This window comes from Coptis chinensis, chromosome 2 (assembly GCF_015680905.1).
Source record: "Coptis chinensis isolate HL-2020 chromosome 2, ASM1568090v1, whole genome shotgun sequence".
NCBI classification, from domain to species: domain Eukaryota; kingdom Viridiplantae; phylum Streptophyta; class Magnoliopsida; order Ranunculales; family Ranunculaceae; genus Coptis; species Coptis chinensis.
In genome coordinates this window covers 96713470-96739203 of record NC_141457.1, presented here as the reverse complement: position 1 = coordinate 96739203, position 25734 = coordinate 96713470, and the positions used below count along the sequence as shown (strand labels likewise).

The window sequence follows — 25734 nt, the reverse complement described above, 5'->3', positions numbered from 1 at the left end:
CCGTAATGGGACTTTGGGAGGTCTCACCTTCGTGCAATATTGCTTTTAATCAACTAGAGAATCATAGTGAATGATTTGTTACTCCAAAGAATTGATTATCTTCAAATGAAGCAACTTCACGACACAATCTAACTTTGAAGATTTATAGCCCGGATACAAAGGTTGACGTGGCTTCACTCAAAAAGTTCATCAAATGGATCTATATTACCTCCCCGATTCCATGTGTTCCACATTAGGCACCGATTATCAATGTGTATGGAGCCTCAAATCTTCAAACATGTCATCCAGTCCATCAAACTGTACTTTCACCAACATCATCGTCATCATCGCCACTTTGTTCCTCATAGTCTTCTCCATGAAAAACCCAATGGGTGTAATTTTGTCCATGCCGTGAAAGGTCTAGATCGCCTTTTACCCTCATTGATGTGCTTGTAATTCCTATTTTGCATTGTTTGCATGGACATCTAGTCCCCGCCTCGCTCATGTCTGTATGACCACGAAAGCAATCTCAACAAAATCTATAATTCCTTTTTATAGTCGCCTAAACCTATTCGGGATTGCATCCAACTCTTATCCTTCTAGTAATCAAAGAAGAAAACATGAATAAAGTATGTTGCACCTTTAATAAATATGGCAAAGGAAACATATCTCACCAAAGGAAAAAATAAATACTTGTACACGCCACATGGTAGAACAAAACAACACTACTAGATTAAAGTGAGGAAAAATATCGCAGATCACTCGATCTATTATCATACTTAAGCCGGTATGAATAATTGAAACTATCAGATAAAGACAATTTGACTTGTCGCATCCACAATATAACTTATATTTGACTTGTCGTGATCCAAATTTAATCATAAAAGATAAGAAATGTATATATCTTATTTATATAGTAGCTCTTCATGACTACTTCTCAAGCTAATCCCTAATTCCTTTTTGATACATCGCCAAAACCTATTTGGCAATTGCATCCAACTCTTATCCATTTGTGTTCCCTACTACGAGATAATAATTGTACATCACAAAATAAGAAAACCCAAACATTTACACTAACCAAGGACAAACCCATTAACAATCCAACTTCCTACACCACTATTGATAGAAATTAATTTAGGCATGCATATAAGAATATACGAACAATTACCAGAAACAATGTGTAATTTAACTTCACAAAGTGGTCTTGTATTCAAGATTGTATTCAACCAGACTTCTACTGTCCTTAAAATGCATACACATGATAGAAAGATTGAAAAACAACCAAAATCAGAGAAAAAGGGCCAACAATCATCACCGTAACTCGGTTCTAATACATAAGTCATCTTAGCAAGCATGCACACACGTTATGGAAACCAGCAAGCACATAATTCACCCATAAGCTCATTGTATATAACTATGGCAGTTTACGGAAACTAGTTTTTTCCAATAGTTATGGCAGTTTATTAGATTTACAATTTTTTCAATCAAAATAGAAATAGTTAAATTAAATACACTACAGTAGAGGAAATCTCATTGTATATAACTAAACCAAGTGCCTAATAAGAGTCTGTTATGGTGGAGATGCAAGTGCAAGTGCAAGTGCAAATGGGGATTTAGTGACGCCATGTTCAAATTCCCTCCTAGGTTCTTATAAGAACAAAACCGAGAGGACAGATGATCCTACAAGCAAATGCTTGTAGTCGATGATCCCATCAGCTCAAAAAAAAAAAAAAATCCATCAAGTTAATATGATACAGAATAACGTAATTACAAATACTAAAAAATGCTAGCAAGATGATTCGGTTTACACGGTATGTGACAGTGAAAACCAACGAACAATTTTCTACACCAATAACTTGGCATACTTGAAGTAAAATAAATTTAACGAATATAAAGTAAGGAGAATCAAACAAAGAATTCAATAATGAAAAACCAAACACCCAACGAAATAATCATACAACAAAACAATGGCAAAAAATCAATCATACTCATAAATTAACAAAAATATTACAAAGAAATTTATTAGAACCTAAAACACTGCGGGAATTGTGTTTAGAAACAGTGGAGAGAACCTCAATTCCTGTAGATAAACACTAAAAAAAAGTAAATAAATTACGACTGGGGGATAAGAGAGAATGGAGTATATCTGAAGTCAAAGATCTTGCTGATCATGAAAGGATGTATGCTAGTATATGTTAAAGAACTCCCAATCAAATAATTCAATTCAATTGATGAATTGACTTAGAAAATTGGGATTCCCACGGTTCTGGTTTGTTTGGCCAAATCTATTTCCATAAGATGAATTCTACTACTTCAGTAGCTTAGTACGATAATTTGATATCCTGTTCTGTAAGTCTTGTTTGGTTTCCTGGCTGGTCTTGTTTTAGAGCATATGTCAATGTTCTGAAACACAAAAGGATGCTTCCCGGGTTATCTCTATCTGAGTGGCCTAATTTCGTTACTATTAGTTGTACTTAAAGGGTCTAAAAGGACCTTAAGGTTGGCTGCAAGATTGAGAGTGGGTCATACCTGATTGTGATTTGAATCTTGTTAAGGTGAAACAAGAAATTATTTGTGTCACAACACCACTAATCCTCATTTTATCTTCTAAACAGGAGGAAATCATTAGAAGGTGTCATAGCATGCAGAAACCAGTGATAGTGACAACAAACATGTTGGAAAGCATGATAAGCTGTCCAACTCCTACAAGGGCAGAAGTTTCTGACATTGCAATAGCAGTGAGAGAAGGTGTTGATGCTATTATGCTCTCTGGAGAAACAACTCATGTGAAGTAGGTTACCTTGGTCTTATTTTTACTTCTGCATCCTAAAAATCTGTTTTCTGAATTTCTAGTTCTTTAGAAGTAGCGATTCTAGTATACTACATTACCAAAGATTCAAGTTTGACACTATAACCAAAGCTTCAAACTTTAATTCCAAAAAATACAAAACCAAAAATCAGAACTTGAAGTATATAATTTCTAAATTTAAATGGCGTGCCGAGAATTAGTAACAAAAGAAATGGCTTTTAGCAATTTGAAGAAACAATTTTTGTGGTACACTCGGCCTCCTCGGTCGATGAAGAATGGTTTTGTTTTTTTGCTTTTATCCTTTTTTTTTTATGAGTAGCCTGGTAGTTTCTTTTATCGGTAGGGTTTATTTTGGTTTCCCAAATTGTTAGCGGGTGACTGCCAAAACAATTCCTACCTAAAATCATCCCGCCTAATCTTTATTCTAACACCAATGGCGGCCGCCAATTACAATCGTGTAGAAAAATAGAAATTGGGTGAAAAAGGAAACTGTAATATTAAATTTATTAAAGACGCCAAGGGCATTGCCAAAGGTAAAATACTTTTTGCGACCCATCTGCAAAGTAGGTGGTGCTCAATTTTTCATTAAAAATGAAATTTCAGTTAAACAAAAATTTAAACAAATGCTTTTGCCGCGCGCTAAGCCACACTAGTTATATCCCCATCGGTGGTACTAATAAGACGGAAACGTTTGAGCAGCGCCATTAAAGCGTTAAATGCTATATTTACCAACGAAAAGTAGGCGTTGCAAAGGTTGCGTTACCAACAGGATCCCTTCATTGTAGTGATTGGCACAATGTAGCCAAATATTACGACGTGATGAGAACACAAAAGAAAATAACTAGAAAGTTTATAGATACTTACAATTGAAATAAGTCCTTAAAACTAATTTAGTAAAGGCTGTAAAGCGGTAGTAACATGCCAAGTTCTTCGGCAACTCGGCAAGTAACAGTAATTTTTTTTTTTTTTTTTTAAAGGCTTTGAAGAAAAAAATAAATAAAATGGAGGTAAGAGAACCAGAAGAGGACGTGAGGGAAAAGAGAGAAAATTGGAGGGAGAGAAAAGAGTGGGAAAGAGAGTCACGTAGGAGTTGAGGAAATATAGGATATTTATTATCTTTTTGGTTATTTCATTTTTTTTCTCTTTTCATTTATAGGGTTTTAAGTTGTAGTGTGATGGGGTTTTTTTTTTTTTCTCAATGTGATATTTTGTTTTTAAAATTAAGTCCCATTATACGTACGTCCGTTTGAAAAGCAGGGAGTGTATATATATATATATATATATGTTCTGCTCACTTTACAAAAGTTATGTTAGAATTAGTGATCGGGCATTTGCCATTTCGCCACTTGTATGTACTTGTCAAAATATTTAGAAAATAAGGAAGCAAATATTATGGGGATCCCATATTATATTGACAATACGTATTGTAAACTTGGATGGAATTGGCTAGAATCAATAAAGACAACAGGCTTACAAATTCTAAGTCATGAAGCCGGCCTAGTTCCATTAAATGGGTGAAACTCCATCACACTGCTAATATTTTCTTGTTAACTTCGTCCATTGTCCAATTTTTCCATTACACTGATGACTTTTCAGCCAGGAACTGTTTGACATGTAGAAGTATTCAAGCTGTCCATTGATGTCAACTGAAGAACCATATCAACCAAGAGCATCTTTCACATTTGTTCCTGCATGTTGACTCACCAACTCCCCCGAGAGTCTTCCAAGTAGACTCCTTTGCCATTACGGCCAAGTCCATATATTGTCACTACTGGTTTGGCTTGTTTTTTAAACTAGTCGCTTCGATTATGAGTTGTGAAAAACGACTATATATATATAAAATATATATGAGACATTTTAGCTTGGGTGAGATTGGTGGCATGCAATGCTCCATGGTTGATTATGAAGCATCATGCTTTCTCTTAAACAGATTGTTTGTTAACGGACATGTTATATAGTGTCTTGAGCAGTTTATATAGTGTTGTATATAAATTGCCTATAAACAAGTTAATAACCGTAAATTAAAAAACTGTTCAAGACACTATATAAACTGCCCCACAGTCCGTTTAAGAAAAAGCCTATATGAAGCTTTTCTCAAATCTAGCCAAATTAAGGAATTTTTGAACAACTAGAAACCTTTTAATGGTTAACAAAGAAAATATAGGAAAAAGATCAAATTCAGAAAATTAATAAAAGAGTTCGTGAGCCCATACGTAATGGGCTCATCAACTACTACATACATACCTTAACCGCTTAACGTGTCCCTAAATTTAGAGACGCGTTAAATTTAGCTAAGCGGAGAAAGAAATGTAATTTGGTGTGCTGTGTGAACATGCCAACTTCTAAACTTTATAAATAGGCAACATGGACGTTTGATCTGTTTCATAATTCTATCTCCCCAGCTATTTAAACGCAAGCCCGTCTATATCACTTGCTTTTGGTTAACAGTCGCCAACAATACCAAAGAAATTGAAAATGAACTCAATACCTATGGCTTCTTCTACGTTTTATTTGGCTATATTCTTCTCTGTATCTATCTTCCTTCATGGAGCTCTAGGTACCAAGCTTATTTTGTTACAGCTTTGAGTATAAAAATTTGTTACTTGTTTAAGTGTACTGATTTATTTTTGATGTTATAAGGTGAGATCGTTTGTGAGGATTTGCCGAAAGGTCTATGCGCATTTTCAATTGCTTCATCGGGTAAGCGTTGTGTATTAGAGAAATATGCTTCAAAGAATGGAGAAGTGGAGTATATGTGCAAGACATCCGAGGTTATGGTCGAAAAAATGGCTGAATGGATTGAGAGCGATGAATGTGTAAAATCATGCGGGGTGGATAGAAACGCGGTTGGAATTTCATCTGATTCTCTTCTTGAGCCACAAGCTACTTCCAAGCTTTGCGCGTCTGATTGTTATCAAAACTGTCCTAACATTGTTGACCTTTACTTCAATTTGGCTGCTGGAGAAGGTGCGTTTTCTTTCTTTTAGTTTCTCATACATATAGGTAATTGATTTCTCTAAGTCATTTGAAGCTAACTATCTTTAAATTCCAACCTTCTCCGTCCAAAAAGAAAAAAGAAAAGGAAAAAGGGCCCAGTATGCTACCTACTTACCTCTCATATGAAGAAACGGCTACGAATAAGTCACAAATTCACAATACTAATGACAATGAATATGTACGTCTCCATGTTATATAAATCGAAAATTCATTTTTCACTTTTGAATTAGTCAATTAGCTAGTTTTAAATTGATTGTTCACCATGATGCAGCTCTTTAAAACACCAAAATATTTTTGAAATTGGGATGTACCAAGAAACACCATGCAGAGCGATTTTCCGATTTGGAACAACTGCATTTTTAAGAACGAAGAATTTGCTTAAAATTGGTTATATGGGCGAACTCGAATGACGACAAACAGTTTGCTAGTTGATTACGCGGCAAAAACTATGCCCGAATCCATCTCAAGTCGATACCTCAGTAAATTCCACTGATCCATTTTGATTTTGAGCTTTTTTTTTTTTAATATACATGATGCCCCAACTAAAAAAGTTTATTTGTTTGATCGAAAGATCGATGTATAGAATGTTGGTCAATAATTTCTCATTAGATCTTCTCAAGTCGATTCAGACAAGTTTCCATAGTAAAAAAGGTAAATAATTTCTAATTGTGCATACAAATGTCCTTCAGATAACCTTTAGCTGTAAGCCTGTACATATTCTATTGTTCTCCCAATATAGCTCTTTTATTACTTTACAAAAGTGCGATTCATCCTTTTATAATATGTGTGCTTCATTTCCAAACAAAGCTTTTCGTCTAGACATATTCCTTGGCCACTTTTGGTGCGTTCATGTATTTGACATTCAAGATGTCGATAAATAAATTGTCTTACCATTTCTATTCATAATGCAGGGGTGTTTTTGCCTGATTTATGTGAGGCTCAACGCACCAATCCTCGTCGTGCAATGATAGAGCTTCTGAGCTCTGGAGTGGCAGCTGGTCCTGCTACTAGTGAACTCTATGCAGAACCTCCTGTCGGATCATCGACGGTCATTGGAGATGCACCTGAACCAGCTTATTTCATTTAATCGGATTAAATTCTTTTCTCCTTGCTTAGATTGTCGTTTTAGAGTTAAATTAGTACGTGCACACATTTGAGGAATAATGAGGCCGGTAATCTAGCGGTTCTGAACTCTGACGAGTGTTATTATTGACTTACTGGTCTTATGTACTTCCCATCATTTTATACATTCAATCTATACATGCACTTAACATTGATAAGTTCTTGTTGGTTGTCATGTTCATTTGGTTGGTTATGCAATCACCAATTAATAGGCTATATATATATATATATATATATATATATATATATATATATATATATATATATATCCGTTAGACTGCGACAATACATAAGGTAGAAAGACTTGCAACATGGACTCAACAAATCTTCATTTGATTCATTGTTCAAAGGGTTAACCAATATTACCTCTACTAGATGAGCCAATTAGGAGACTAGACTAGTAGGGGAATTTAAATTAGCTCATCTACTTGGGGTTCAAATTGGCCTAACTCAAAACCTAACTCAAAAACTGAAAACTCAGGAATTGACTCATGAGTTGAATTCATTGTATTTTTTCATTATCAGTAAAAGTGTTATATTAGTTGAATTCATCGTATGTCTATATATGCTAGATGATACACAAGATTTCCATAAAAACAGTTATAGGATGTTGTTCGGGTAGTGGTAAGTATTTCCATAGTCTTTGAATTATTTTGCTGTGTGTGGAGTGTGGCTCGTCAAACTCACGAGTGACTCAGTCGGTTTTCTCGCTTAACTTGGGCGATTCATGCAAATCTAGATTGTAGAGCGAGTCTCATCGAAATCCAATTTAGTCATTGAGCCGGGTGAGTTGCCGGGTCAACTCAACGATTTTTCAAACACTGTTTGACTTCTACAGGGAACAAGTGAACATCTACCATTGTGGGGCTCAACCCATTCTTTTCCGTGGCACTAATTAACTTGTAAAGGCTTCCAAAGGCTCAATCGTGTATCCCCCAAACGAAGAGTCAAAGACTAATTGTTATGAGCTCAATTAGTCTTTAGCCCTTCATATGCTGGTTTGAGGTTAGACCTCAACCTGACTCCGTGGCCCAACCTACTTACAGGTCTCAATGGGGTTACCAAAAACAAAGAACATTCTTATGGTTGAAAGATATGAAGCAAAAGAAGTACTTTTTTTTAATTAGTATGAGATCCACATCAAAGGCTATCTCCCCTCCCCCTCCCCCTCCCCCCACACAAAAGTATAAGTATGGATGAATATGATTTGATCTGTAAATCCTAAACAATAGCCCATAATATAGGGCTTTAATCAACTACTGTCCATATTATCATGAGCCATTTATTAAATAATCCCTACTATCCAATAGGGCTTTGGTGAAAAACCCTATCCAAATATTGGCGTGGTTCAGGACGTCTACAGTCTACTTTATGGACCTTCGACAGCTTTCTAATCCCTTTGCAAATTTGCACTGGCGCAATGCAAATCGATATTAGACGATAATGATATGCCGCAGGGGCCTTGATTTTTTACTGTACTAGTTTTTGAGCCCGTTCAATGAACGGAGACCGTTTTCATAAAATTGATTTGATTTGTTTTAATATTTTTTGAATTATTATGTATCAAAAAAATTTAACTATAAAATACTGTAATGATTCGTAGAAATGACATTGAAACATAATAAAATAGTATTAATAAAAGAAAAAATATGGTTCAACAAACATTCTACCTACATTCCCGTTATTTCAATTCCACGTCCTTTATTTCAATTCTATCACATCCCACGGGCTATTTTAGTATTTATCTAATTTCCTTTTCTTATTTCTTATTGACAGAAACAAAACCCCACTCTTCCGTGAAACACCCCACTTCAATTAAAAAAAATGTCTCTCACAATTAATGGGAAGAAGACTAGAACGAAACCTTGGCTCATTTCCTTGAATCCAAAATCCTACCTTCTGATCATCCTAATGGTAATCATAAGGTATTATCATCATCATCACCTCTTATTAATTAATTAACTAAAAATACTGAATTCTTTCTCTTTTCCGCAGGAACACACTAAAACAACAGCAACGGATTCATCACCTCCATTAAAGAAGAACACTTTTGCTGCCACTAATATTTGTTTGGCAGTTATGGAAGGAAAAAGTGCAAAGGTGATTACCAATTCACCATCAGTCTTTTCTTTTGAGAAAGGTATGTATGGAGCTGACGCCAAGTTCAGGGTGCATACCAATCCCACGAACACTATTTTTGGGATTCGGCGTCTTTTGGGCAGGAAGTTTGATGACCCCATGATACAGAAAGATATGAAGATGGTTCCATTTAAGATGGTTAGGGGTGACAATGGAGAAGCATGGCTTGAAGCCTATGGAAAACAGTTTCCCCCAATTTGCATCGCATCTCTCATTTTTTCCAACATGAAAGAGACTGCTGAGTCGCACATTGGAAAGTCAGTTTCTAAAGCTATCATTGCAGTTCCAGGAGAGATAGTTTTGCTCAATATGAGCAGTTACTAAAAGCCGAGATTATGGCAGGGCTAGATGTAATGATAACTAAAATGGGAATGACTCTGATGAGTGCTTTTAGCCCTTCCACTTGATCAACACTGCATAATTCTCATGGTTTAACAGCTGAACCATCAGAGTCGAAATCTTCTTCCGGATTTCTTATGATGCATGCTTTGTTTATGAACCTACATAGCACTATGAATATCGATCAAATTCATATAGACAGCAATGGTAATGATATTGGTGACAAGCTTAAGGTGATACCTTAGTTTGTCTGAAGGTTTGACGAAATTTTAGTCGGCATTGTGATAGTAAACTCTGTTTAAGTTGTCCACTGGGAATGCCAAATTTATATTTCTAAAAGCTGCCACAATGACTTGAGTAAGTTCCGTAAATAAGCTTTTAATGGCTGTTTACTTTGACATATAGAGGACAGCCCACAAAGAAAAAGAATGCATATGACAATAGGAGCTCGACTGGAATTCCGAAACCCACTTTCAAGCCAAAATGATCTTGAATATACACTACGAGAGTCAATCTAATGATAGATGAAAGTCCAATGGAAGCATAGTACCAGTTGAAGTATTTCTGTAACACTCTCTCAGGGTTGTCTGTTTTAACTAATTGATATACACCAAAAGCAACGGCACATGGTCTAATACAACCAGCTCCAATTGATATGAGCAAAGACAAAGGGGTGGGGGATGGTGCTTCCTCCTCCAATAGCATTGTCAAGCTTTCGAGAGTGGGAAGGTTTTAGCATGATTCCTCCCTGTTCTTCCATCACATCCTCAAGTTCCTTTCTTCAAAGGTATCAAAATCCTTTCCCATTTCCTTCCTTACATTGCTTCTCATGGTCTAATAACTAACTGCATTCTTTGTTATTCGCTTTTGTTGGACCGATCTTATTGCTTGCTCCTTGGCGCCTTTCTTCTTTGGTGGTTCGATATTCTCTCAAGTGTCGACAACCAAATTTTAGCGGTAAGAAATTAAGCAGATATATATATATATATATATATATATATATATATATATATATAATTTCTATAAAAAATGTTATTATTTATGAAAAAGCAACCTTTTTGTTTTCTCGGTCCATGCATTCTAGAATTATGTCTATATGTAATTTGGTGATTTGACCAATTTTGAAGTTTTTAAATTGCACTTAAGAGTCCTGAAGCAGAAATTTGTCTAGAAGAGGGAATAATGTGTTTGGTCAAATGATTGGTTAAAGCCCTCGCATGAGCAAAGTATATTGAGCATCCTGCTTTATTCAAATGAAAGAAATTTGATCTGCGATATATAGTCTTGGTTTGGAGCATGAGTCCTTTGGAAATATTCCTTTATGATGGTTTTTGGGTACATTCCTAACATTATGGATGAATCTGTATTGTTGCCTCTCAAAGTAACAACACCATTTATTTGTCTGCATACTGATGTTATTACTATTGTTATTGTTTTCTTGCAGTTCTTTGGACAAGAGCACACTTTTTGAATATGAAACTCATTTCATTGTTATGGTCAGTTCCAACTTCCAAGTAACCACATTAGTCATGAAGACCAAATATTTGTTTGGTCTCCTAATTTTATTTCGACACCAAAACAATGTGAATATGAAACTCTCTATTTGAGTGAAAAGGTTTAATAGAAACCAAATTGACAATTGATTGGTTAACTTGGGTTGCTACTTAATATTTTATTTAGGTTGTGTTTTGCATATGTTTAATCCTACTTATTGAGTTATTGATCTTATAAATTCTAGAACTATGTCAGGAAATTGAATCACATGAACACACTAGAGTTTGTAATGGAGTTCGAGAAGGATAATAAAGGTTCTTCGACCTGCCTATATTTTATTTATGATACTTTACAAAGCCAAGTTATTAGAACATCACCTTTAGGATTATTATTATTATATTTTTTATTTTTTATTTTTTTTTGTAATTCTTTTCGAATGATGTTAGTTCCTTTGATTAGCATGATTAGTAGGAATAACCATCTAAAAAAGAAAACACAGTTTGATAAATTCATCAATATAGAGTCTCGAGGTTTAATTCATCTACGTTGAATGGTACTTAAGGAAGGTCAAGAAAACTCATTTCTATGATTTGATTTTTGTATGTTCCTTTTATATATATTGGTTCATCATTTTATAAGTATGGATATCCCTTAAGTCTTAACTTAATGCTTCTTTGTTAGTTATCAATATCAAACTAATATGTGGTTCACGTTAATATGATTCTTGGTTAGTTATCAATCTGATCAACTTGGGAATTGACCACATTTAGCATTGGACATGAACTATCCAATTGATGTTATGTGGATTTCACATAAAGCTATTTTGTTTGTGTTCTTTGTCCATGGTGATCCTGTTTAGTTTAGCTTAAGGCCGAGATAGAAAGTACTAGAGTGGCCTGAGAACTAGTGAGCAAATGAAGTTATATATGAATGTGGATCTTCAGTTGAGAATGAGAATTCAAAGTTGTTAAGTGACTATTAGCAACCCACCTCAAGCTTAGAGTGCATATATAAACAACTTTTGCAATGAGAATAGCTCCCCTTGATTATGTATTGCCAAGATTATTGTGTTTTTTTATTGTTAGATTATTCTTATTCTTAGTGTAATTTATTTACCTTGATTTAGTTATGGAGGGGCTGTCATAATCTCATAGGCACAAGAAAGAGGACAACAAGTCATCCAAAGAGATCTCAAGTATTGCTTTATTTATGGAGGATGTTTTGATGCTTTTAATGATTCTTTCAAATAACAGAGCACCATCTTGGTTGGCATAATAGTTGTACAGTCTAGAAGTATGTCATGTTAATGACGTAATAGTGATCAGTATTACTCTAACATGCATTCTCTATACGTACGGTTTTCAAGAGAAGGCACGCATTACAAAGTCGTCTTCACAAGAAAAAGATCAACAGAGGTAAGGTATGTTTCTTTCCATTCCTTTCAGTTCATCTATTTCTTCATTTTTTACACATTATTTCGAGTGATGTATTTTGGTCGCGTTATTAATGGCATATATAAAGTCTTACCGTCATAATTCAATCAATGTTTGTTGTTTTTTTAATTTCTTTTTTTCATTACTGCTACTTATTTTCATCTTGAAAATACAAGATTGAAACACGAATGACATTATTACTATATTTCCTCTTCAACCATGTAAACTCTCTCTTTCATTTTTAGAGTGGTTGAATGTGCGATAACTGAAATAATAAATACTCCTCGAATTTGCCTGTTTGTAGAAAAGTAACCATCATGTCTACTCAATCTCCAAATCTGAGCAACTTAATATTATATCTCCATTCATTTTTTTTTTGGCAATGGTTATTCACAGCCCTAAATTTTTTATTCAGTTGTTGCAGCAGAACCAAAGTAATTAGCGAGATCATTTCTCGCATTAGAAGCAAAGTACAAAAGGTGGGGTACCAACACCTGATACATGAGATGCCAAAGAGCCTACTAACACATACTCTTGGTTAGTCCTTACTTGATTTGCTCTATATGTCTACATCATTTTGTTGAATAAGCTCTAGCAGTGAGGGTTGTAACCTAATGCTTAATGGCTGCATAATTAATCTTCTGTGTAGTCTTATGGCTAAAACTCAGTGTATTCTTTTGAAACTCTATGTCTTTAAGCAGTCTCCTTGCCACTTAAGAAGATTAAACAAATGTCTCCTCAATATTAAATGCTTGATCGAAAGAGAAATAAAAAACAGCGAGTCAACTTGAAGTCACTTTCAGTTTGATCAAGATTGCTAATTTTTTTTTATTGGGATGGAAGCACATGCACTTAAAAGAAGCAACACAAATAAATGGATTAAATAAATGTTAACGCAATATATGTCTCCGTCCGTGTTTATTCTTTGTTTAACAACTTTGTTTATTCTCATAATTATTTTGTGATAGGAGCAGCACGATAATCAGTTTTGGAGCTAATATTGAATGTGAAGGATTTAACGATAACTCATGAAGAGTCACTGATAGGTGAGCTCTTCAAAGAAACCTCACTACAAGAAAATGGGCCTTTAGCCACGGATGACCCGGAACATTTGCCACGGCTCCCAGCTGTAGAATCATTTCCTACAGTTGGTAGCTGTTGGTATACTTATAATAGTTGTAGGACGACGTGACACTATTTGGCTACGTTTCCCCACAGTCATAGCCGTTGGTATTCCTACAGGTTTGAACCGTCGGATCAGATCTTGATAGTATGTGATAGGCGTGGATTTTAACCCACGGCAATACCCACGGCAATAATTCGACGGGTTAGCTGGAAAATTATTTGGAGAGGTTTGGGCGCGTACGTAGCTCTAAAATTTCCTTCTCTCAGCAAAATCAGAAAAGGAAAAACCCATAACAATAAATTTATCTAAACAAACCTCTTCCACCGCCTCTCTCACCTTCTTTCTTATCGGCTTCTCTGTCCACCAACACCAGCACCACCTTTCAAACAGCTCGTCACCATCACCTCTCTCTCAATCTCTCTCTCTCTCTCATCAAAGGTAATATTGTTTAAAGTTTTATTTTTTAAGTTTTTGTTTAATTAAAGGTTGGTTCTTTTTTTTGTTTTGGATGGAAATTGAGTAAATCCACATTGCAAGAATATCTAATGGTACAAAATGAGACCTCGTACACTATTATGGCGTTAGGTATCTCCAGTGAAACTTGTAAGTTTGATTTAAAGTTTGTGCAAAAGCAATCAATATCACTAAGCTAAGATCATTTACACTGGTATACCACTATATAGCCCCTACATGTATCAGGTCTAGCAACCAGGGCCGGCTCAACCCAAGTGAGGCCTTAAAAAAAATAAAAAAGCCTTGAACAATCTAAATGAGCACTAAGACAGAGTCTGCAGCTGGTAGAGGAGGACGGCGCCCTAGCGAAAGTAGAATTATCTTATTGGTAGTACGTGTTAGCTCTCTTGTTCTTAGACCGGAGGAGGAGGTAAGACAGGGGCAGTAGTAGTACGCGTGCGAGTAATAGTGGGTTTTCTAGTTTCGAATGTTGATTGTAGCTTTAGTCTAAGCCAAATCTTAGTGTTGGAAGTAGTGTCGATCCCCATCGGTAGTTGGCGAATCTACAGACTTCTTCTATAAGAAGATTCTTATAGAATTACTTACTATGAATGCCTAATTTATAGGATTCTATGTAGATTATACACCAGAAGATGTTTAAGAGTGATTCGACTGAATTAGAGAGGCCTATTTATCAAGAGAGTTTAGTTGAATGATTGAAATTAAAGTCCATGTTTTCAGGAATTTAAGGCTTTTGTGTGAATCAAACTCCTATTTTCTAGGAAATTTCTTTTTTGATAGTACGTAATTATACACATACCAAACTTTACGAGGCCTTTTCGAGAGTGTGGCCTTAGGCGGTCGCCTATTTCACCTTAAGGATGAGCCGGCACTGCTAGCAACATCATACTCCGCTTTAAATGTAACTTCAGCAGAAGTAGATGAAGAGTTGGTTTCAAGTTACAGTAGTTCCTTTTTTTGTTGTTTCAGACTTCTTGGCAATTCAAAAGACGTTTGAGTAGGCACTGAACTCTTCATATTCATTACCTTCGATCATCTTCATCGCCAAACTACCGGTAATCAAAATCAAATTCACTCTCCAACCTTTTTCTGTGAAATTTAATTAATAATTTTGCTTCCATATAGATTCCAATTGGGATTCTTTTGTACTGTAACTTTGTAGAGTTATTTTGTTATGTACTGCTCACCTTAGCACCTTAAGAGGTAATGAAGATTGGCCAAGAGTGGCCGACCTAGTCTAGAACTTAGGATATCGGTTCCATCCATATACTATCTTTAGTATTTCTCCTCTCCATTTATTAAATAATATTGTACGGACAACAAGAAGCTTCAACTTTTAAGTGTTAGTGTGTTACAACTGGTGCTCATGTGAGAGCTTAAACCCGGTCAATAGTCTGGTTTCACTTGAAGAGGTATGGCTGATCTTTAACATGTGACAATTTTTAATACTCCCTGAAGGTTCTGACAAAGTGTTTGTTGATAGTTACGCTTGAGTATTATAAAATATCTAAGGAGGATGCCATTTCCAAAACACAACAAACTATTATTAGAACTTTAAATAACATTAATTTTCTATCTCAACTTTAAATAGGATTTTCCATCGCCAAACTATTATCCTTGGTTCTTTCTCTTTGGTTTTAACCTATTATCCTTTAATTTTATTATTTTTCTATTTTGGAAAAATCAATTTTTAATAGTTGTATATGCTTTACAAAACATTATTTGCTGGGTTTGAGGGGATGAGTTTCACTATGAATTCAATTGGAGGTTCAATTTGTGTGTTTTCGAAATTGGGAGTATCGGCAATATTTTTATTTTGTTTGTATTGTTGTCATTGGTGAATTTGTATATGCCAAAACACAAATTTTGCTTGGTTTGCCACTTACTTTTTTGGTTTGAACTTTGAACTGTATAGTCATAATATATAACTATTAAAATACAAATTCTTTGTTGCTTTGAAATATATTGCTAGAAGCATATTTATTTGTTACGCTTTTTTCAGCTCAAGAAGGTGACGCTTCAGTGCTCATAGGGTTCTCTTGTAGGTGTTTTACTTACTACGGAGGTGAGTTGTCAAATTCTTAAATGTATTTTGTTATTGGTTGTATGTGTGAATAAAACAACTATGTAAAATGGATTTATTTAATTTCAATATAGCTCATTTGGATATGCTCTCTTAATATATATTTGTTTTCAATCAATGTGACCTCCCTAGATGGTCGAGTTTTAGTTTTTCTTAGTTGGAGCATATATATTGCACACATATTCTTTTAAAAAATGGATTTACATTGATTTTTAATTTGTTTTGTTAGTCTCCTTTTGCTTTATCATTTACAAATATTTTTCTTTTTCATTACAATTATTGCTTAGGTTTTAAATATAGATTTATGTCCAAGAAAATAATTCATGTTTAGAGATTTTGTTAATTTGGTAAGACATTTTTGCTTGAGATGAGGCTTGGGATAAGTGTATTCATGAATGAATCATGCTATTTAGTTTGTATATAGTTTGAACTTGTGTGATTCTTGTTTATTTGTAGATACATCATGGAGGTTTTTCTCCAAATGATAGAAGTAGTTGGGTGAATTTAGACTGCCATGACACCCGCTTTATAAATGGGGTAAACTATTTTATGGACTTTGTGGTAAAAAACTACCGTAATAAGCTCTTAATGCCGTGTCCTTGTCGTGTGTGTAAAAATGGAGGGAAAGCAAAAACCTACGAACTCGTGAGGTATCATATTTATAAAAACCGGTTCGACCCAACATATTTAAACTGGATATTTCATGGTGAAGAAAGACATGATCCGAATGTGGAGTCCCATGGGAACTCTAATTTGCATGAGATGAATATAAATGATGCATTTACTACCGTGGTTGAAGAATTTGGTGGTGAAGAGTTAGATTCATTTCTTGGAGGTCTCGGAGTTGATAATGGAGAGGCACCGGGCATTGATGATGCTGAATCGATATTGTCAGATAAGAACTTTGAAGAGGCCATGAGTGCTTTATACCCCGGTTGCAAGAATTTCACTGTCTTAAGGTTTGTCATAAAAAGTTGTTTGAATCAAAGTTACACGTGGGTGGTCCGACATAAGTTTTACCGAAGTTGTTGCTTGCCATTTAAGGCAGCGTTATTACGGCGGATAATAAAGTTCGAAAGACACGTGTCGATCTGAAAAATTAGTTAAAGAGTTGGGGCTAACTTATGAGAAGATCGATGCATGCCCAAATGATTGTATTTTATATTGGGGAAGAAAAATGAATTGTTGCAAGAATGTCCTACTTGTAAGGTGTCGAGATATAAAATTGCAACAATTGAGGAGAGAAAAACCGTGTAAGACTACCTGCTTGGCGATTCATGGGTACTTTCCAATTGGGGATAGGTTGAAGAGAATGTACGGTGTCGGTTGGGTAGCTAAAGCTATGTGTTGGCATTCTACAAATAGATTGGGGATGGTGAGTTGGGTCACCCAGGTTGACTCATCATCTTGGAAACACATTGATAGGACATACCCAAGTTTTTCTTCGAACCATGTAATGTTCGATTGGGCCTTGCCAGCGATGGGTTCAACCCCTTTGGAATGCAAAGCACATCGATAGTTCTTGGCCGATGATGTGTGTCACATATAACCTCCCTCCCCGGCTATGTATGAAACCGCACCCACTATGCTAGCACTTTGCTCATTGAGGGACGACAACAACCCGGAATGATATAGATATTTATTTACAGCCGTTGGTCCATGAATTGCAATCCTTGTGGGATAAAGGAGTGCTAGTCAAAGATGCTAATAGGGGTGATGTGTTCAATATCGTCGCGGCAGTTCTCTTATGGACAATTCCGACTTCCCAGCTTTTGGGAACATCTCTGGATGTAGGACTAAGGGGAGATATGCATGTCCCCCTTGTGGTCTAAATACATCTACTGTGAGACTTGTTCATGGGAGAAAAAATGTTTATCTTGGTCATAGACGATTTTTGCCTCAATTAGATCCAAATAGACTTGATGTGAGAGAATCTACTTTCAACAAGGAAGAAGAACTCAGGTCACAACCCCTGCGTTTGTCTGGGGAGAAGGTTAAAGAGTTAACTCAGAATCTCAAAGTGAAATGGGGAAAGTGCAAGAAAAGGAAACGGGGAGGTGGTGACTCCGAGGATGAAGAAGATGTGGATGGGGAAGATGTGGACAGTGATTCTAGTTTTCTGAAGCAGTCAATATTTTCTAAACTTCTTCCATATTGGGAAGAACTCCCCGTTCCTCATAACATTGATGTGATGCACACTGAGAAGAACGTATGTGAAATTCTTATTGCTTTGATGTTGGACACGAAAAAAACTAAAGATGATCTCAATGCACGCAAAGACTTGAAACTTTTGGGGATAAAGAAGAAGTATTGGGTGACAGACAATAATAATCGTAAAAGTGTGGAGTGTTTTGTCTTACACCTGCCGAGAAGTCTTTGTTTTTTACCACCTTAAGAAACATGCGCGTACCTGTTGGTTTTAGTAGCAATTGGAGGATTATTGTCAAGGAGGGGTCCATGGAACTCAAAGGGATGAAGTCTCATGACTATCACATTCTAATGCAACATCTGCTTCCTGTATTGATCCAACACGCATATAAAGATCGGAAGGAGGCCCGGGCTGTTATATTGAGTTTTTGTACTTTTTTCCGTGCTTTATGCTCGAGGAGAATTGATGTTGATTCTTTGGTTATACTTGAGATGGGCATGGCCAGAACCTTATGTGAGCTTGAGAAGATGTGTCCTCCGTGTAAGCTTTTGTCATAATGATGCATCTTCCCATTCATTTAGCCTATGAGGCCCGCGTGTTAGGACCAGTGTTCTATCGATGGATGTATGTCTTTGAAAGGTATACTTAGATCAAAAACTTTTTACATGATTATTTGGTTTTATTTCTCGTACTTTCTATTTAAGTTTTGTTATTTAAAGGTTAATGAAGCAAAGACAAGGATTATGTTCTACGAATAAAGCACCTAGAAGGTTGCATTGCTTTGGCGATACTTGAAGGAGGAGACAATGATATCTTGTGGAGGATATGAAGGAGGGGTGGCCTCCTTCAAAAGCTAGAAAGAGAGTGCACCGAGAGTTTTGAGGTAACAATGCCTCCTGGTTTGCTCGATGAAGTTGATGAAGTAGGTCCTCTTGGTCCAAGTAAACGTTACCTTTTAGAGGGTGTTGAGTGGGAGCAAGCACGTAAGTGGATATTGAAAAGTCATCCAAAGTATGAAATGTGGGAGAAGTAAGTCTATTGTAGTTTACGTGTATGTATTTTTCAATTACCAAAGTGACATTTTTATATTATTTATTGTGCTTTTATTAATGATATTGAACAGAGAGTACAATAACTTCCTCGAGGTCTGCAAGAGAAACACAGGAAGAAAGTCTGGCCAATTCAAAGTACCTGAAAAAGACGAGTTCATGCCATGGTTAAGGAGACAACTTGATGTTCAAAACCCGAAGATGGCGAGCTTATAGAAATAGCAAAGGGGACCAAAGACGCTTTTGCTATAACATATGAGAAGTATGCAAATCAATGGTTTTTATTTGTCACCAAAGATTATGAGTTGACTAGAAGAAACCAAAACAAGTGGAGTTTGTACCAAGTGCCCAACTACCTTTAAATTTCGAGTGCTAAGGATAAAAATCCTATAGAAGCATCTGCTGAATACTATGGTGTTCTTAGGAAAATTGTTCAATTGAGTACCCAAATACTGATTACAAACCCGGTGTTATTCAAGTGTGATTGGGTTAAGCTCCCAAACGGTGTAAAGGTGGATAACGAGTCAAAACCGTTGTTGGTCAATCTATCCAATATGCTTGGTTCATCTCAAATGAATGACGAGCCATTCATTCTTCTCGAGCATGTATCCCGTGTCTTTTACTCTAAAGACCCAATCAATCTTGATTGGCATGTGGTTATTGAGGTTCCAAGAAAGGTTTATTCTCGATATGGACTCAACAAGAGTAGTGTCGAAAAATATAGTTGTGGATGAATCGATTCATGAGGCCTATCATTCCAGAGCATTATGGAGGATGAGTTGATCTTTAATGAAGAGAATATGGTTCTTTCTTTGTTGAGGTTATCAACCGAAGAAAAAGACCTAGAAAGAAATGAGATGTTATATGAAGTCTTTTGTTCCGAGAATTACATATTTAAACCTGTTTTTCTGTTTTTTTTTTCTGAATTCATATTTAAATTAGTGGTTCACGTTTTTAAATTAGTGTTTCACATTTTGACTAATTTATGAATTCATTTTTGGTTATTTGTACATTGATCTTTATTGTATTGATTATTAACTTAACTGTATATGCAAGTGCTTGTTTAATTTGCAGAGTTTAGTTATCGCTTTGTACTATGGCTACTAGCACATCCCCAGATTCAGCTCACCCACTAGAGGACTCCCCCAACACTAATACTGGTAATTAGTTAATAATTCATGATTATCTGATTAAGTTAATTATTTCCATTTCATCCTTGTATAACATCATCAGTTTTGCATTATTAGGTGGGTCTGCTACTTCACGACCGCGCTCAGATAACACTAGAGGTCCTACTCTACCTATATCCGATCATTTGGAAGAGGGGCAAAGAATTGAACTTTGGCTTAATATCTATAACCAGCCTGATTTTCCTGAAGAAGGTGTCAGCAGGCTATCTAGTGAAGCTGCTCGCCTTGCGGACCGTGAGATCCCATGCTTCTATAAGGATTGGCCAACTATGATGAAACTTAGTAAAGGAACTCACTATAACAGAATCATTAAAAGCTTGAACGACACTTTTGTATTTGTTAATGGTGACGAAGACAAGGGGTAGACTGTGTAAGTATGTTCGGGGATAAAATCATGGCCGCATGGAGGAGCCACAAGGGTGAACTGAAAAAAGAAATATTCTTGCTAAGGATCCGAAATTGTGAAAATGAAGGCACCGACGGAATCCCTTTGGAGGATTGGAAAGCTTTTGTGAATCATTGTCATTCAGATGAATTTAAGGTAATTGTCTTAGACATTCTAACGATATACTATATGATATGCACCATCCTTACTAGCTTATAAGATACAAAGCAAATTGTAACTTAATTTGTGTATGTTATGTAGGCATTAAGTGCAAGAAATATTCGTAACCGTGCAATGCAAATTGAACCAAACTGTGGGGAGGACACCAAAGACAAGTTTATCGCCGTAAAATTGCAAAGAAACAAGGTGTGTCGGTGGAAGAAGTTGATCGGGGTGATATGTAATGAGAAATGCACACACTTAAAAAAACTGGTACACCCCAAATCCACGAGTTTGGCAAGAAGTCTTTATTTTATATGTTTTTTTGGATGCTTAGTCAATGCATCATATTATATATATATATATATATATATATATATATATATATATATATATATATATATATATATACTATTTAAAAGTGTATGCTTAGTCGATTGATACATCCGTGTTATCTATATGATTTTAGATTTTTTTATGTTTTCCATTGAATAGGATAAGATTTCTCAACGTTCCCCTTTGAACTTCGATCCACGACCTCCAACTCCGACTTTGAAGCATCGACAATGATGTTGTGGACAGAGGTATGAATTTATACTTTGCTCAATTTTATTTTTATTCCTCAATTAAAATCTCCAAGTACACAGTTGTTGGTAAAGACTCAAGAGGGCATCGCGGTCATGGGTTCTCGTGTCTCTAAGTCTTCATTTAAGCATTCGGCTCCTTATAGGAAGAGATATCGAAACAGATTAAGGTCACCGAGGAGTTAAAAAATCAGTTTGAAAAGAAAATTGATGAGTTGAAGGACTCATTTGATGGAAAAGTAAATCAGATTAATGAAACGGTGCAAAATCTTGTCCGCGAGATGCCACCCACATGTAATTCCCCTGTTGGACCCTCTTCTTCTGGATCACATGATATATTCTCTCTCAGTGCAATCACATTATGACTTTATTTTATTCTCATAGTAATAGTAAAATTTAATGGTTTGTGTATTTGAAATTTTAACTAATGTTATTTTATTTTATTTTTTATCTATTTTTGAAGGGACCTGATTACATGAATGCTGAAGTCAATGTGAGAGCCTTTTGGCCCTTGAGAAAGGTTGCATCTGGGAGGGTGAAAAAAGTTGATCCAACATTTAAGATTGGCAATAGAACTTTGGGGGATGGAAAATTCTTGGTTTACATTGAGGCGATTACTGTAGGTTCTTGCGAATTGCCTGAGCCCTATAATCACTTTCGTACCCTTGGTCAAGTTGGGCAGGGACATGTTATTTGGCCTAAGGAATTTCTGCAGTTTCTCCCCCCTCGTTGTTAAAAGCCATTTCCCCTTTTTTAGTAGACACATAGTGTCATTTTCATCTTGGACTTGGAAGTATTTTATTTTGTATTAGTCAAGTTAGGATTTTGGACATGTTACTTTGCTTTCTGGATACGTTGTTTTGTTATGGATACTTCCGATGTGTTATTTTGTTTTATGGATATTTTGGTTGTGTTATATGTTGGATGAGCTTGTTTTATAGATATTTTGGTTATGCTATATGTGGCACTTGCAATTGTGTGGTTGTTTGTTTACTTTTTCAGGTGGCGGGATTCTTTGTACTAATCTAACCCCTTTTTAGCTCCGCCAATGCAAACTAGATATTTGTGTTGCTGGTCCCAAGCCCAGATAAAGGAGGAGGGAAAAGGTGGAACTGATTGGTTTTTGCAGGTTATGAAGTGAAAGCAACCTCACTTGTCCCTTGAAGCATAAGAATATGCAGATTTAGTTCCCCGAGTTGAATAAGATAGTGTCTACAATTCAAGTGTTTGGTAAGTATTATGTATAGCCTTGTTACTTTGATAATTATCCATTTTTTTTTCTTCCAACGAACACCTAATCTCTTGATAGTTTTTGAAGGTGAGAATTTTTCGGAGTATTTGAGAGGTTTGAGTTTTCTCGGAGGTTCTTCTTGGAATCCAGAAAATTCCAACCATCCGTGATGTGGAGATGGGAATTTTCTGCGGGCCGATCCACTATAAGTACATCTACATTGATAGTGCATTAGTGCCCCGCTTAAGTATATAAATTATAAAGGAAGAAGGTGGTTGTTTACTTATGTAGTGGTTGTATGTGCCTATTGAGATGCCCAATCAGTGTTCCCGTGTTTTCATCAAAACTACTATGAGTGCCACACCGTTCTTTTTGCACCGTCCCCATAATCACTTATTTTGCCTGCAATAATCCTGTACACTCATCACACCATTATACTTCCAACCAGACTCAAGAGTAGGCGTAAGAAAGCATTGTTGCGGTTTGAATTGAAATCTCCCGAGAATATTGGAAATGAGCTTCAAAGCTGGTGTCCGCTTCAGACTTTACAGAAGCATTGGTTTTGGAATTGAGACATATGAATGATGAAGTCCTCCGTGAGTAGTTAAAAAATCGGCAAAGAAAAAAAAGACAAAGGGACACTAGTATTGGAAGATGACACTTACATTCTTTCAACGGTTGTCCGATTTAAACGCGTGTGGTTGAAATTCTTGAAACCTCAAGACCGAAAGCCCGCACCATGGTCGATGCACGGTATGGAGGTACCAAAATCTGGATCGCCTTTTTTTTTTTTTTTTCTTTGGTTTTATTGATTCTTCATTGTAGCTCTTATTCGTCCTATGTGCTTATCTTTCTTTTTAATATAACCTCGGATTTTAGTTAAATAGATGCTGCATGATCACTCTTTTTATTTCCTTCCTCATTCGAGTAATTATACCGCTTTGATGGAAATTATAGGTGGTGTCCTCTTTGAAAGTTGGGAAGATCGTTTACAAGAGTGGGAGAGGCTTTAGATTCTGCAGATAATCGGCATTTTGGAACCGATTCGCATATCTGGCTGGGCGATCTTTTACCTCTTCCGATCCGTGTCTTGGCAATTTGGCTAATCATGAATCCACAAATTCCTGCACATTGGAGTCGATGATGCCAACTCCTCCAAATCCAACAAATACTTCGAAAGCGAGTGTTGCAGCTGCAAATCCCCTCATAACTTATCTCTTCTTGTGTTGCTACGTTGCTTTCGTGATTCAGGTATTCGACCTTTGCCCATATACGGACTCGTGATTTGCTTATGATGTGCTTTGTGATTTATGTTATTGCTCTTGTCATAGAATATATATTCGAAAGTTAATTGAATTTACGTCAAGTGAACTGATGAGTAGGTTTTGTTTGACGCTGAAGTGGTTGGCGAGAACCTACTTGTTATGCTATTTCCTTGCTTCTTAGTACTCATTTGCGATGACGAGGATAATCTCGTAGTGTTCCCTTTGATCTTTATCGAGATTCAGCCGAATTTAAGAATGCAAAGATATATATTCGTGGTCCGAAACAAAATTTAGGCAAGTAAAATCACTTGTGTGCCCGCTACTCTTTGGCAAAGACATGTTGATATAATTTGTGTATCGTGTATTTGTGTACCCTCCCATAATATGAGAATAGGAATTCATCTCCACACCGCCAACAACAGCCATAATGTATCTTTGGATGGATTAGCAATGTCGGTCTTCTTCCGAAATCTTTGTTTTCCATATCAATAAGCCAATTGAATTTCCCTTGTCCTAATCGAGTCATATTTTTGTTTATTTAACCATATAACGCTTTAGCACCTTACCCATAGAACTTCAATTGGATAACGCAATGCCTCGGGGGTTGACAAGACCGGAAGATGGCTTGCCTTTCTATTCGTATGTAGACGGGCGCTTAGCCAATGGCTTTTACCGGTGGTCCAACCGGTATTTTCCTTATGACTCCAATCGTGGGTTTACTTGAGATTAGACCGATTCTCCTCCTGCTACTCAACCCATTTCGGTCGATTGTTGTATGCCTTCTTTATAGAACTTATGATCGATAGTCAATTTGTTTTCTATTTGTTTCTTTAATTTGATTATACATATTGCTTCTTGAATTTAATTATATGCATGAAACTATACTGAACTTCATACTTTCGTCGACTTTTAATCTATTTTCCTTAGCATCTGGTTTCTCTATTTCTCTATGGATGAAACGCTTAGTCGTCGAGATGACTTCAACAGAAGTCACTATCTTTTGCTTGAAATGGTCCAAATTTTTATATATTTCCGTAGCGTTAGAATGATAAATGTGTGCAGTTTTTAGCGGGCTTGGTTTATCGGCACATTGAGAAAAAAATTCGGTAAAGTTAGCTAGTGAAAGGAGGACGTCTTGAGGACTTTGGTTGTCCGAGTAGGTGGTAGCACGATTCAGTATCGAAGGTGATCTAGTTTCCAGAAAACTTTGCTGCAATTACAAAACTAGCTCGAAGTCGAGGTGAGATATATGATGTTTCAATTACATTCTTCTACCTTGAAGTTTGCGTAACCCGTCCTACTAATATGTCGGCAGCAATGCTTAAATTGGAGAAATATTTCACTGAAATTGCGTGATGCATCACTTAGTACCGATGGTGGTTCCTCATCCGAGGAGTAATGCACCTGTAAAGGGGAGGGCATTCATCAAGCATCCAATCAAGAAATTTAAACCGGAAAATAGATACAAGAATGATTTTAGAGTTCCCATCTTTCCCGATTGGCTTTGCTTTTCTCGAATGCAGTATGAAACCGTGAAACTTCGCCTTAATTAGTAAATAAAGCGAAACAAACCTGTGGGATAAGTCAACAAATCACATCATATATTGGATATCGCGATCGGAAAGAGAGATTGATTCTCCCTTCCCGCAAGTCCCGAGGAACGCCGACTTGATAGTCTTTATCCCCAATGGGTAAGTGGGAATCGATTCATTGATTTGATTGAACCT

General features: G+C 36.2%; 1 protein-coding gene and 1 long non-coding RNA gene across 3 annotated transcripts; both read left to right on the top strand.

Annotated features, from left to right (window-relative positions):
- Positions 1 to 5176: 5176 nt before the first annotated feature.
- On the top strand, positions 5177 to 7068 carry LOC147519353 (uncharacterized). Its single transcript, XM_086590963.1, has 3 exons — positions 5177 to 5345; positions 5429 to 5755; positions 6697 to 7068. The coding sequence occupies exons 1-3, from the start codon at positions 5264 to 5266 to the stop codon at positions 6870 to 6872; spliced, it is 585 nt and encodes a 194-aa protein (XP_086447089.1). The 5' UTR covers positions 5177 to 5263; the 3' UTR covers positions 6873 to 7068.
- Positions 7069 to 13676: 6608 nt separating this feature from the next.
- On the top strand, positions 13677 to 20739 carry LOC147519352 (uncharacterized). 2 transcript variants are annotated; one of them, XR_015214214.1, is made up of 4 exons: positions 13677 to 14967; positions 15915 to 15977; positions 20268 to 20353; positions 20441 to 20739. It is a non-coding gene; the product is annotated as an uncharacterized LOC147519352 (long non-coding RNA). The 2 variants fall into 2 exon arrangements; XR_015214215.1 differs by having other exon boundaries at positions 20250 to 20353.
- The last annotated feature ends 4995 nt before the right edge of the window (positions 20740 to 25734 follow it).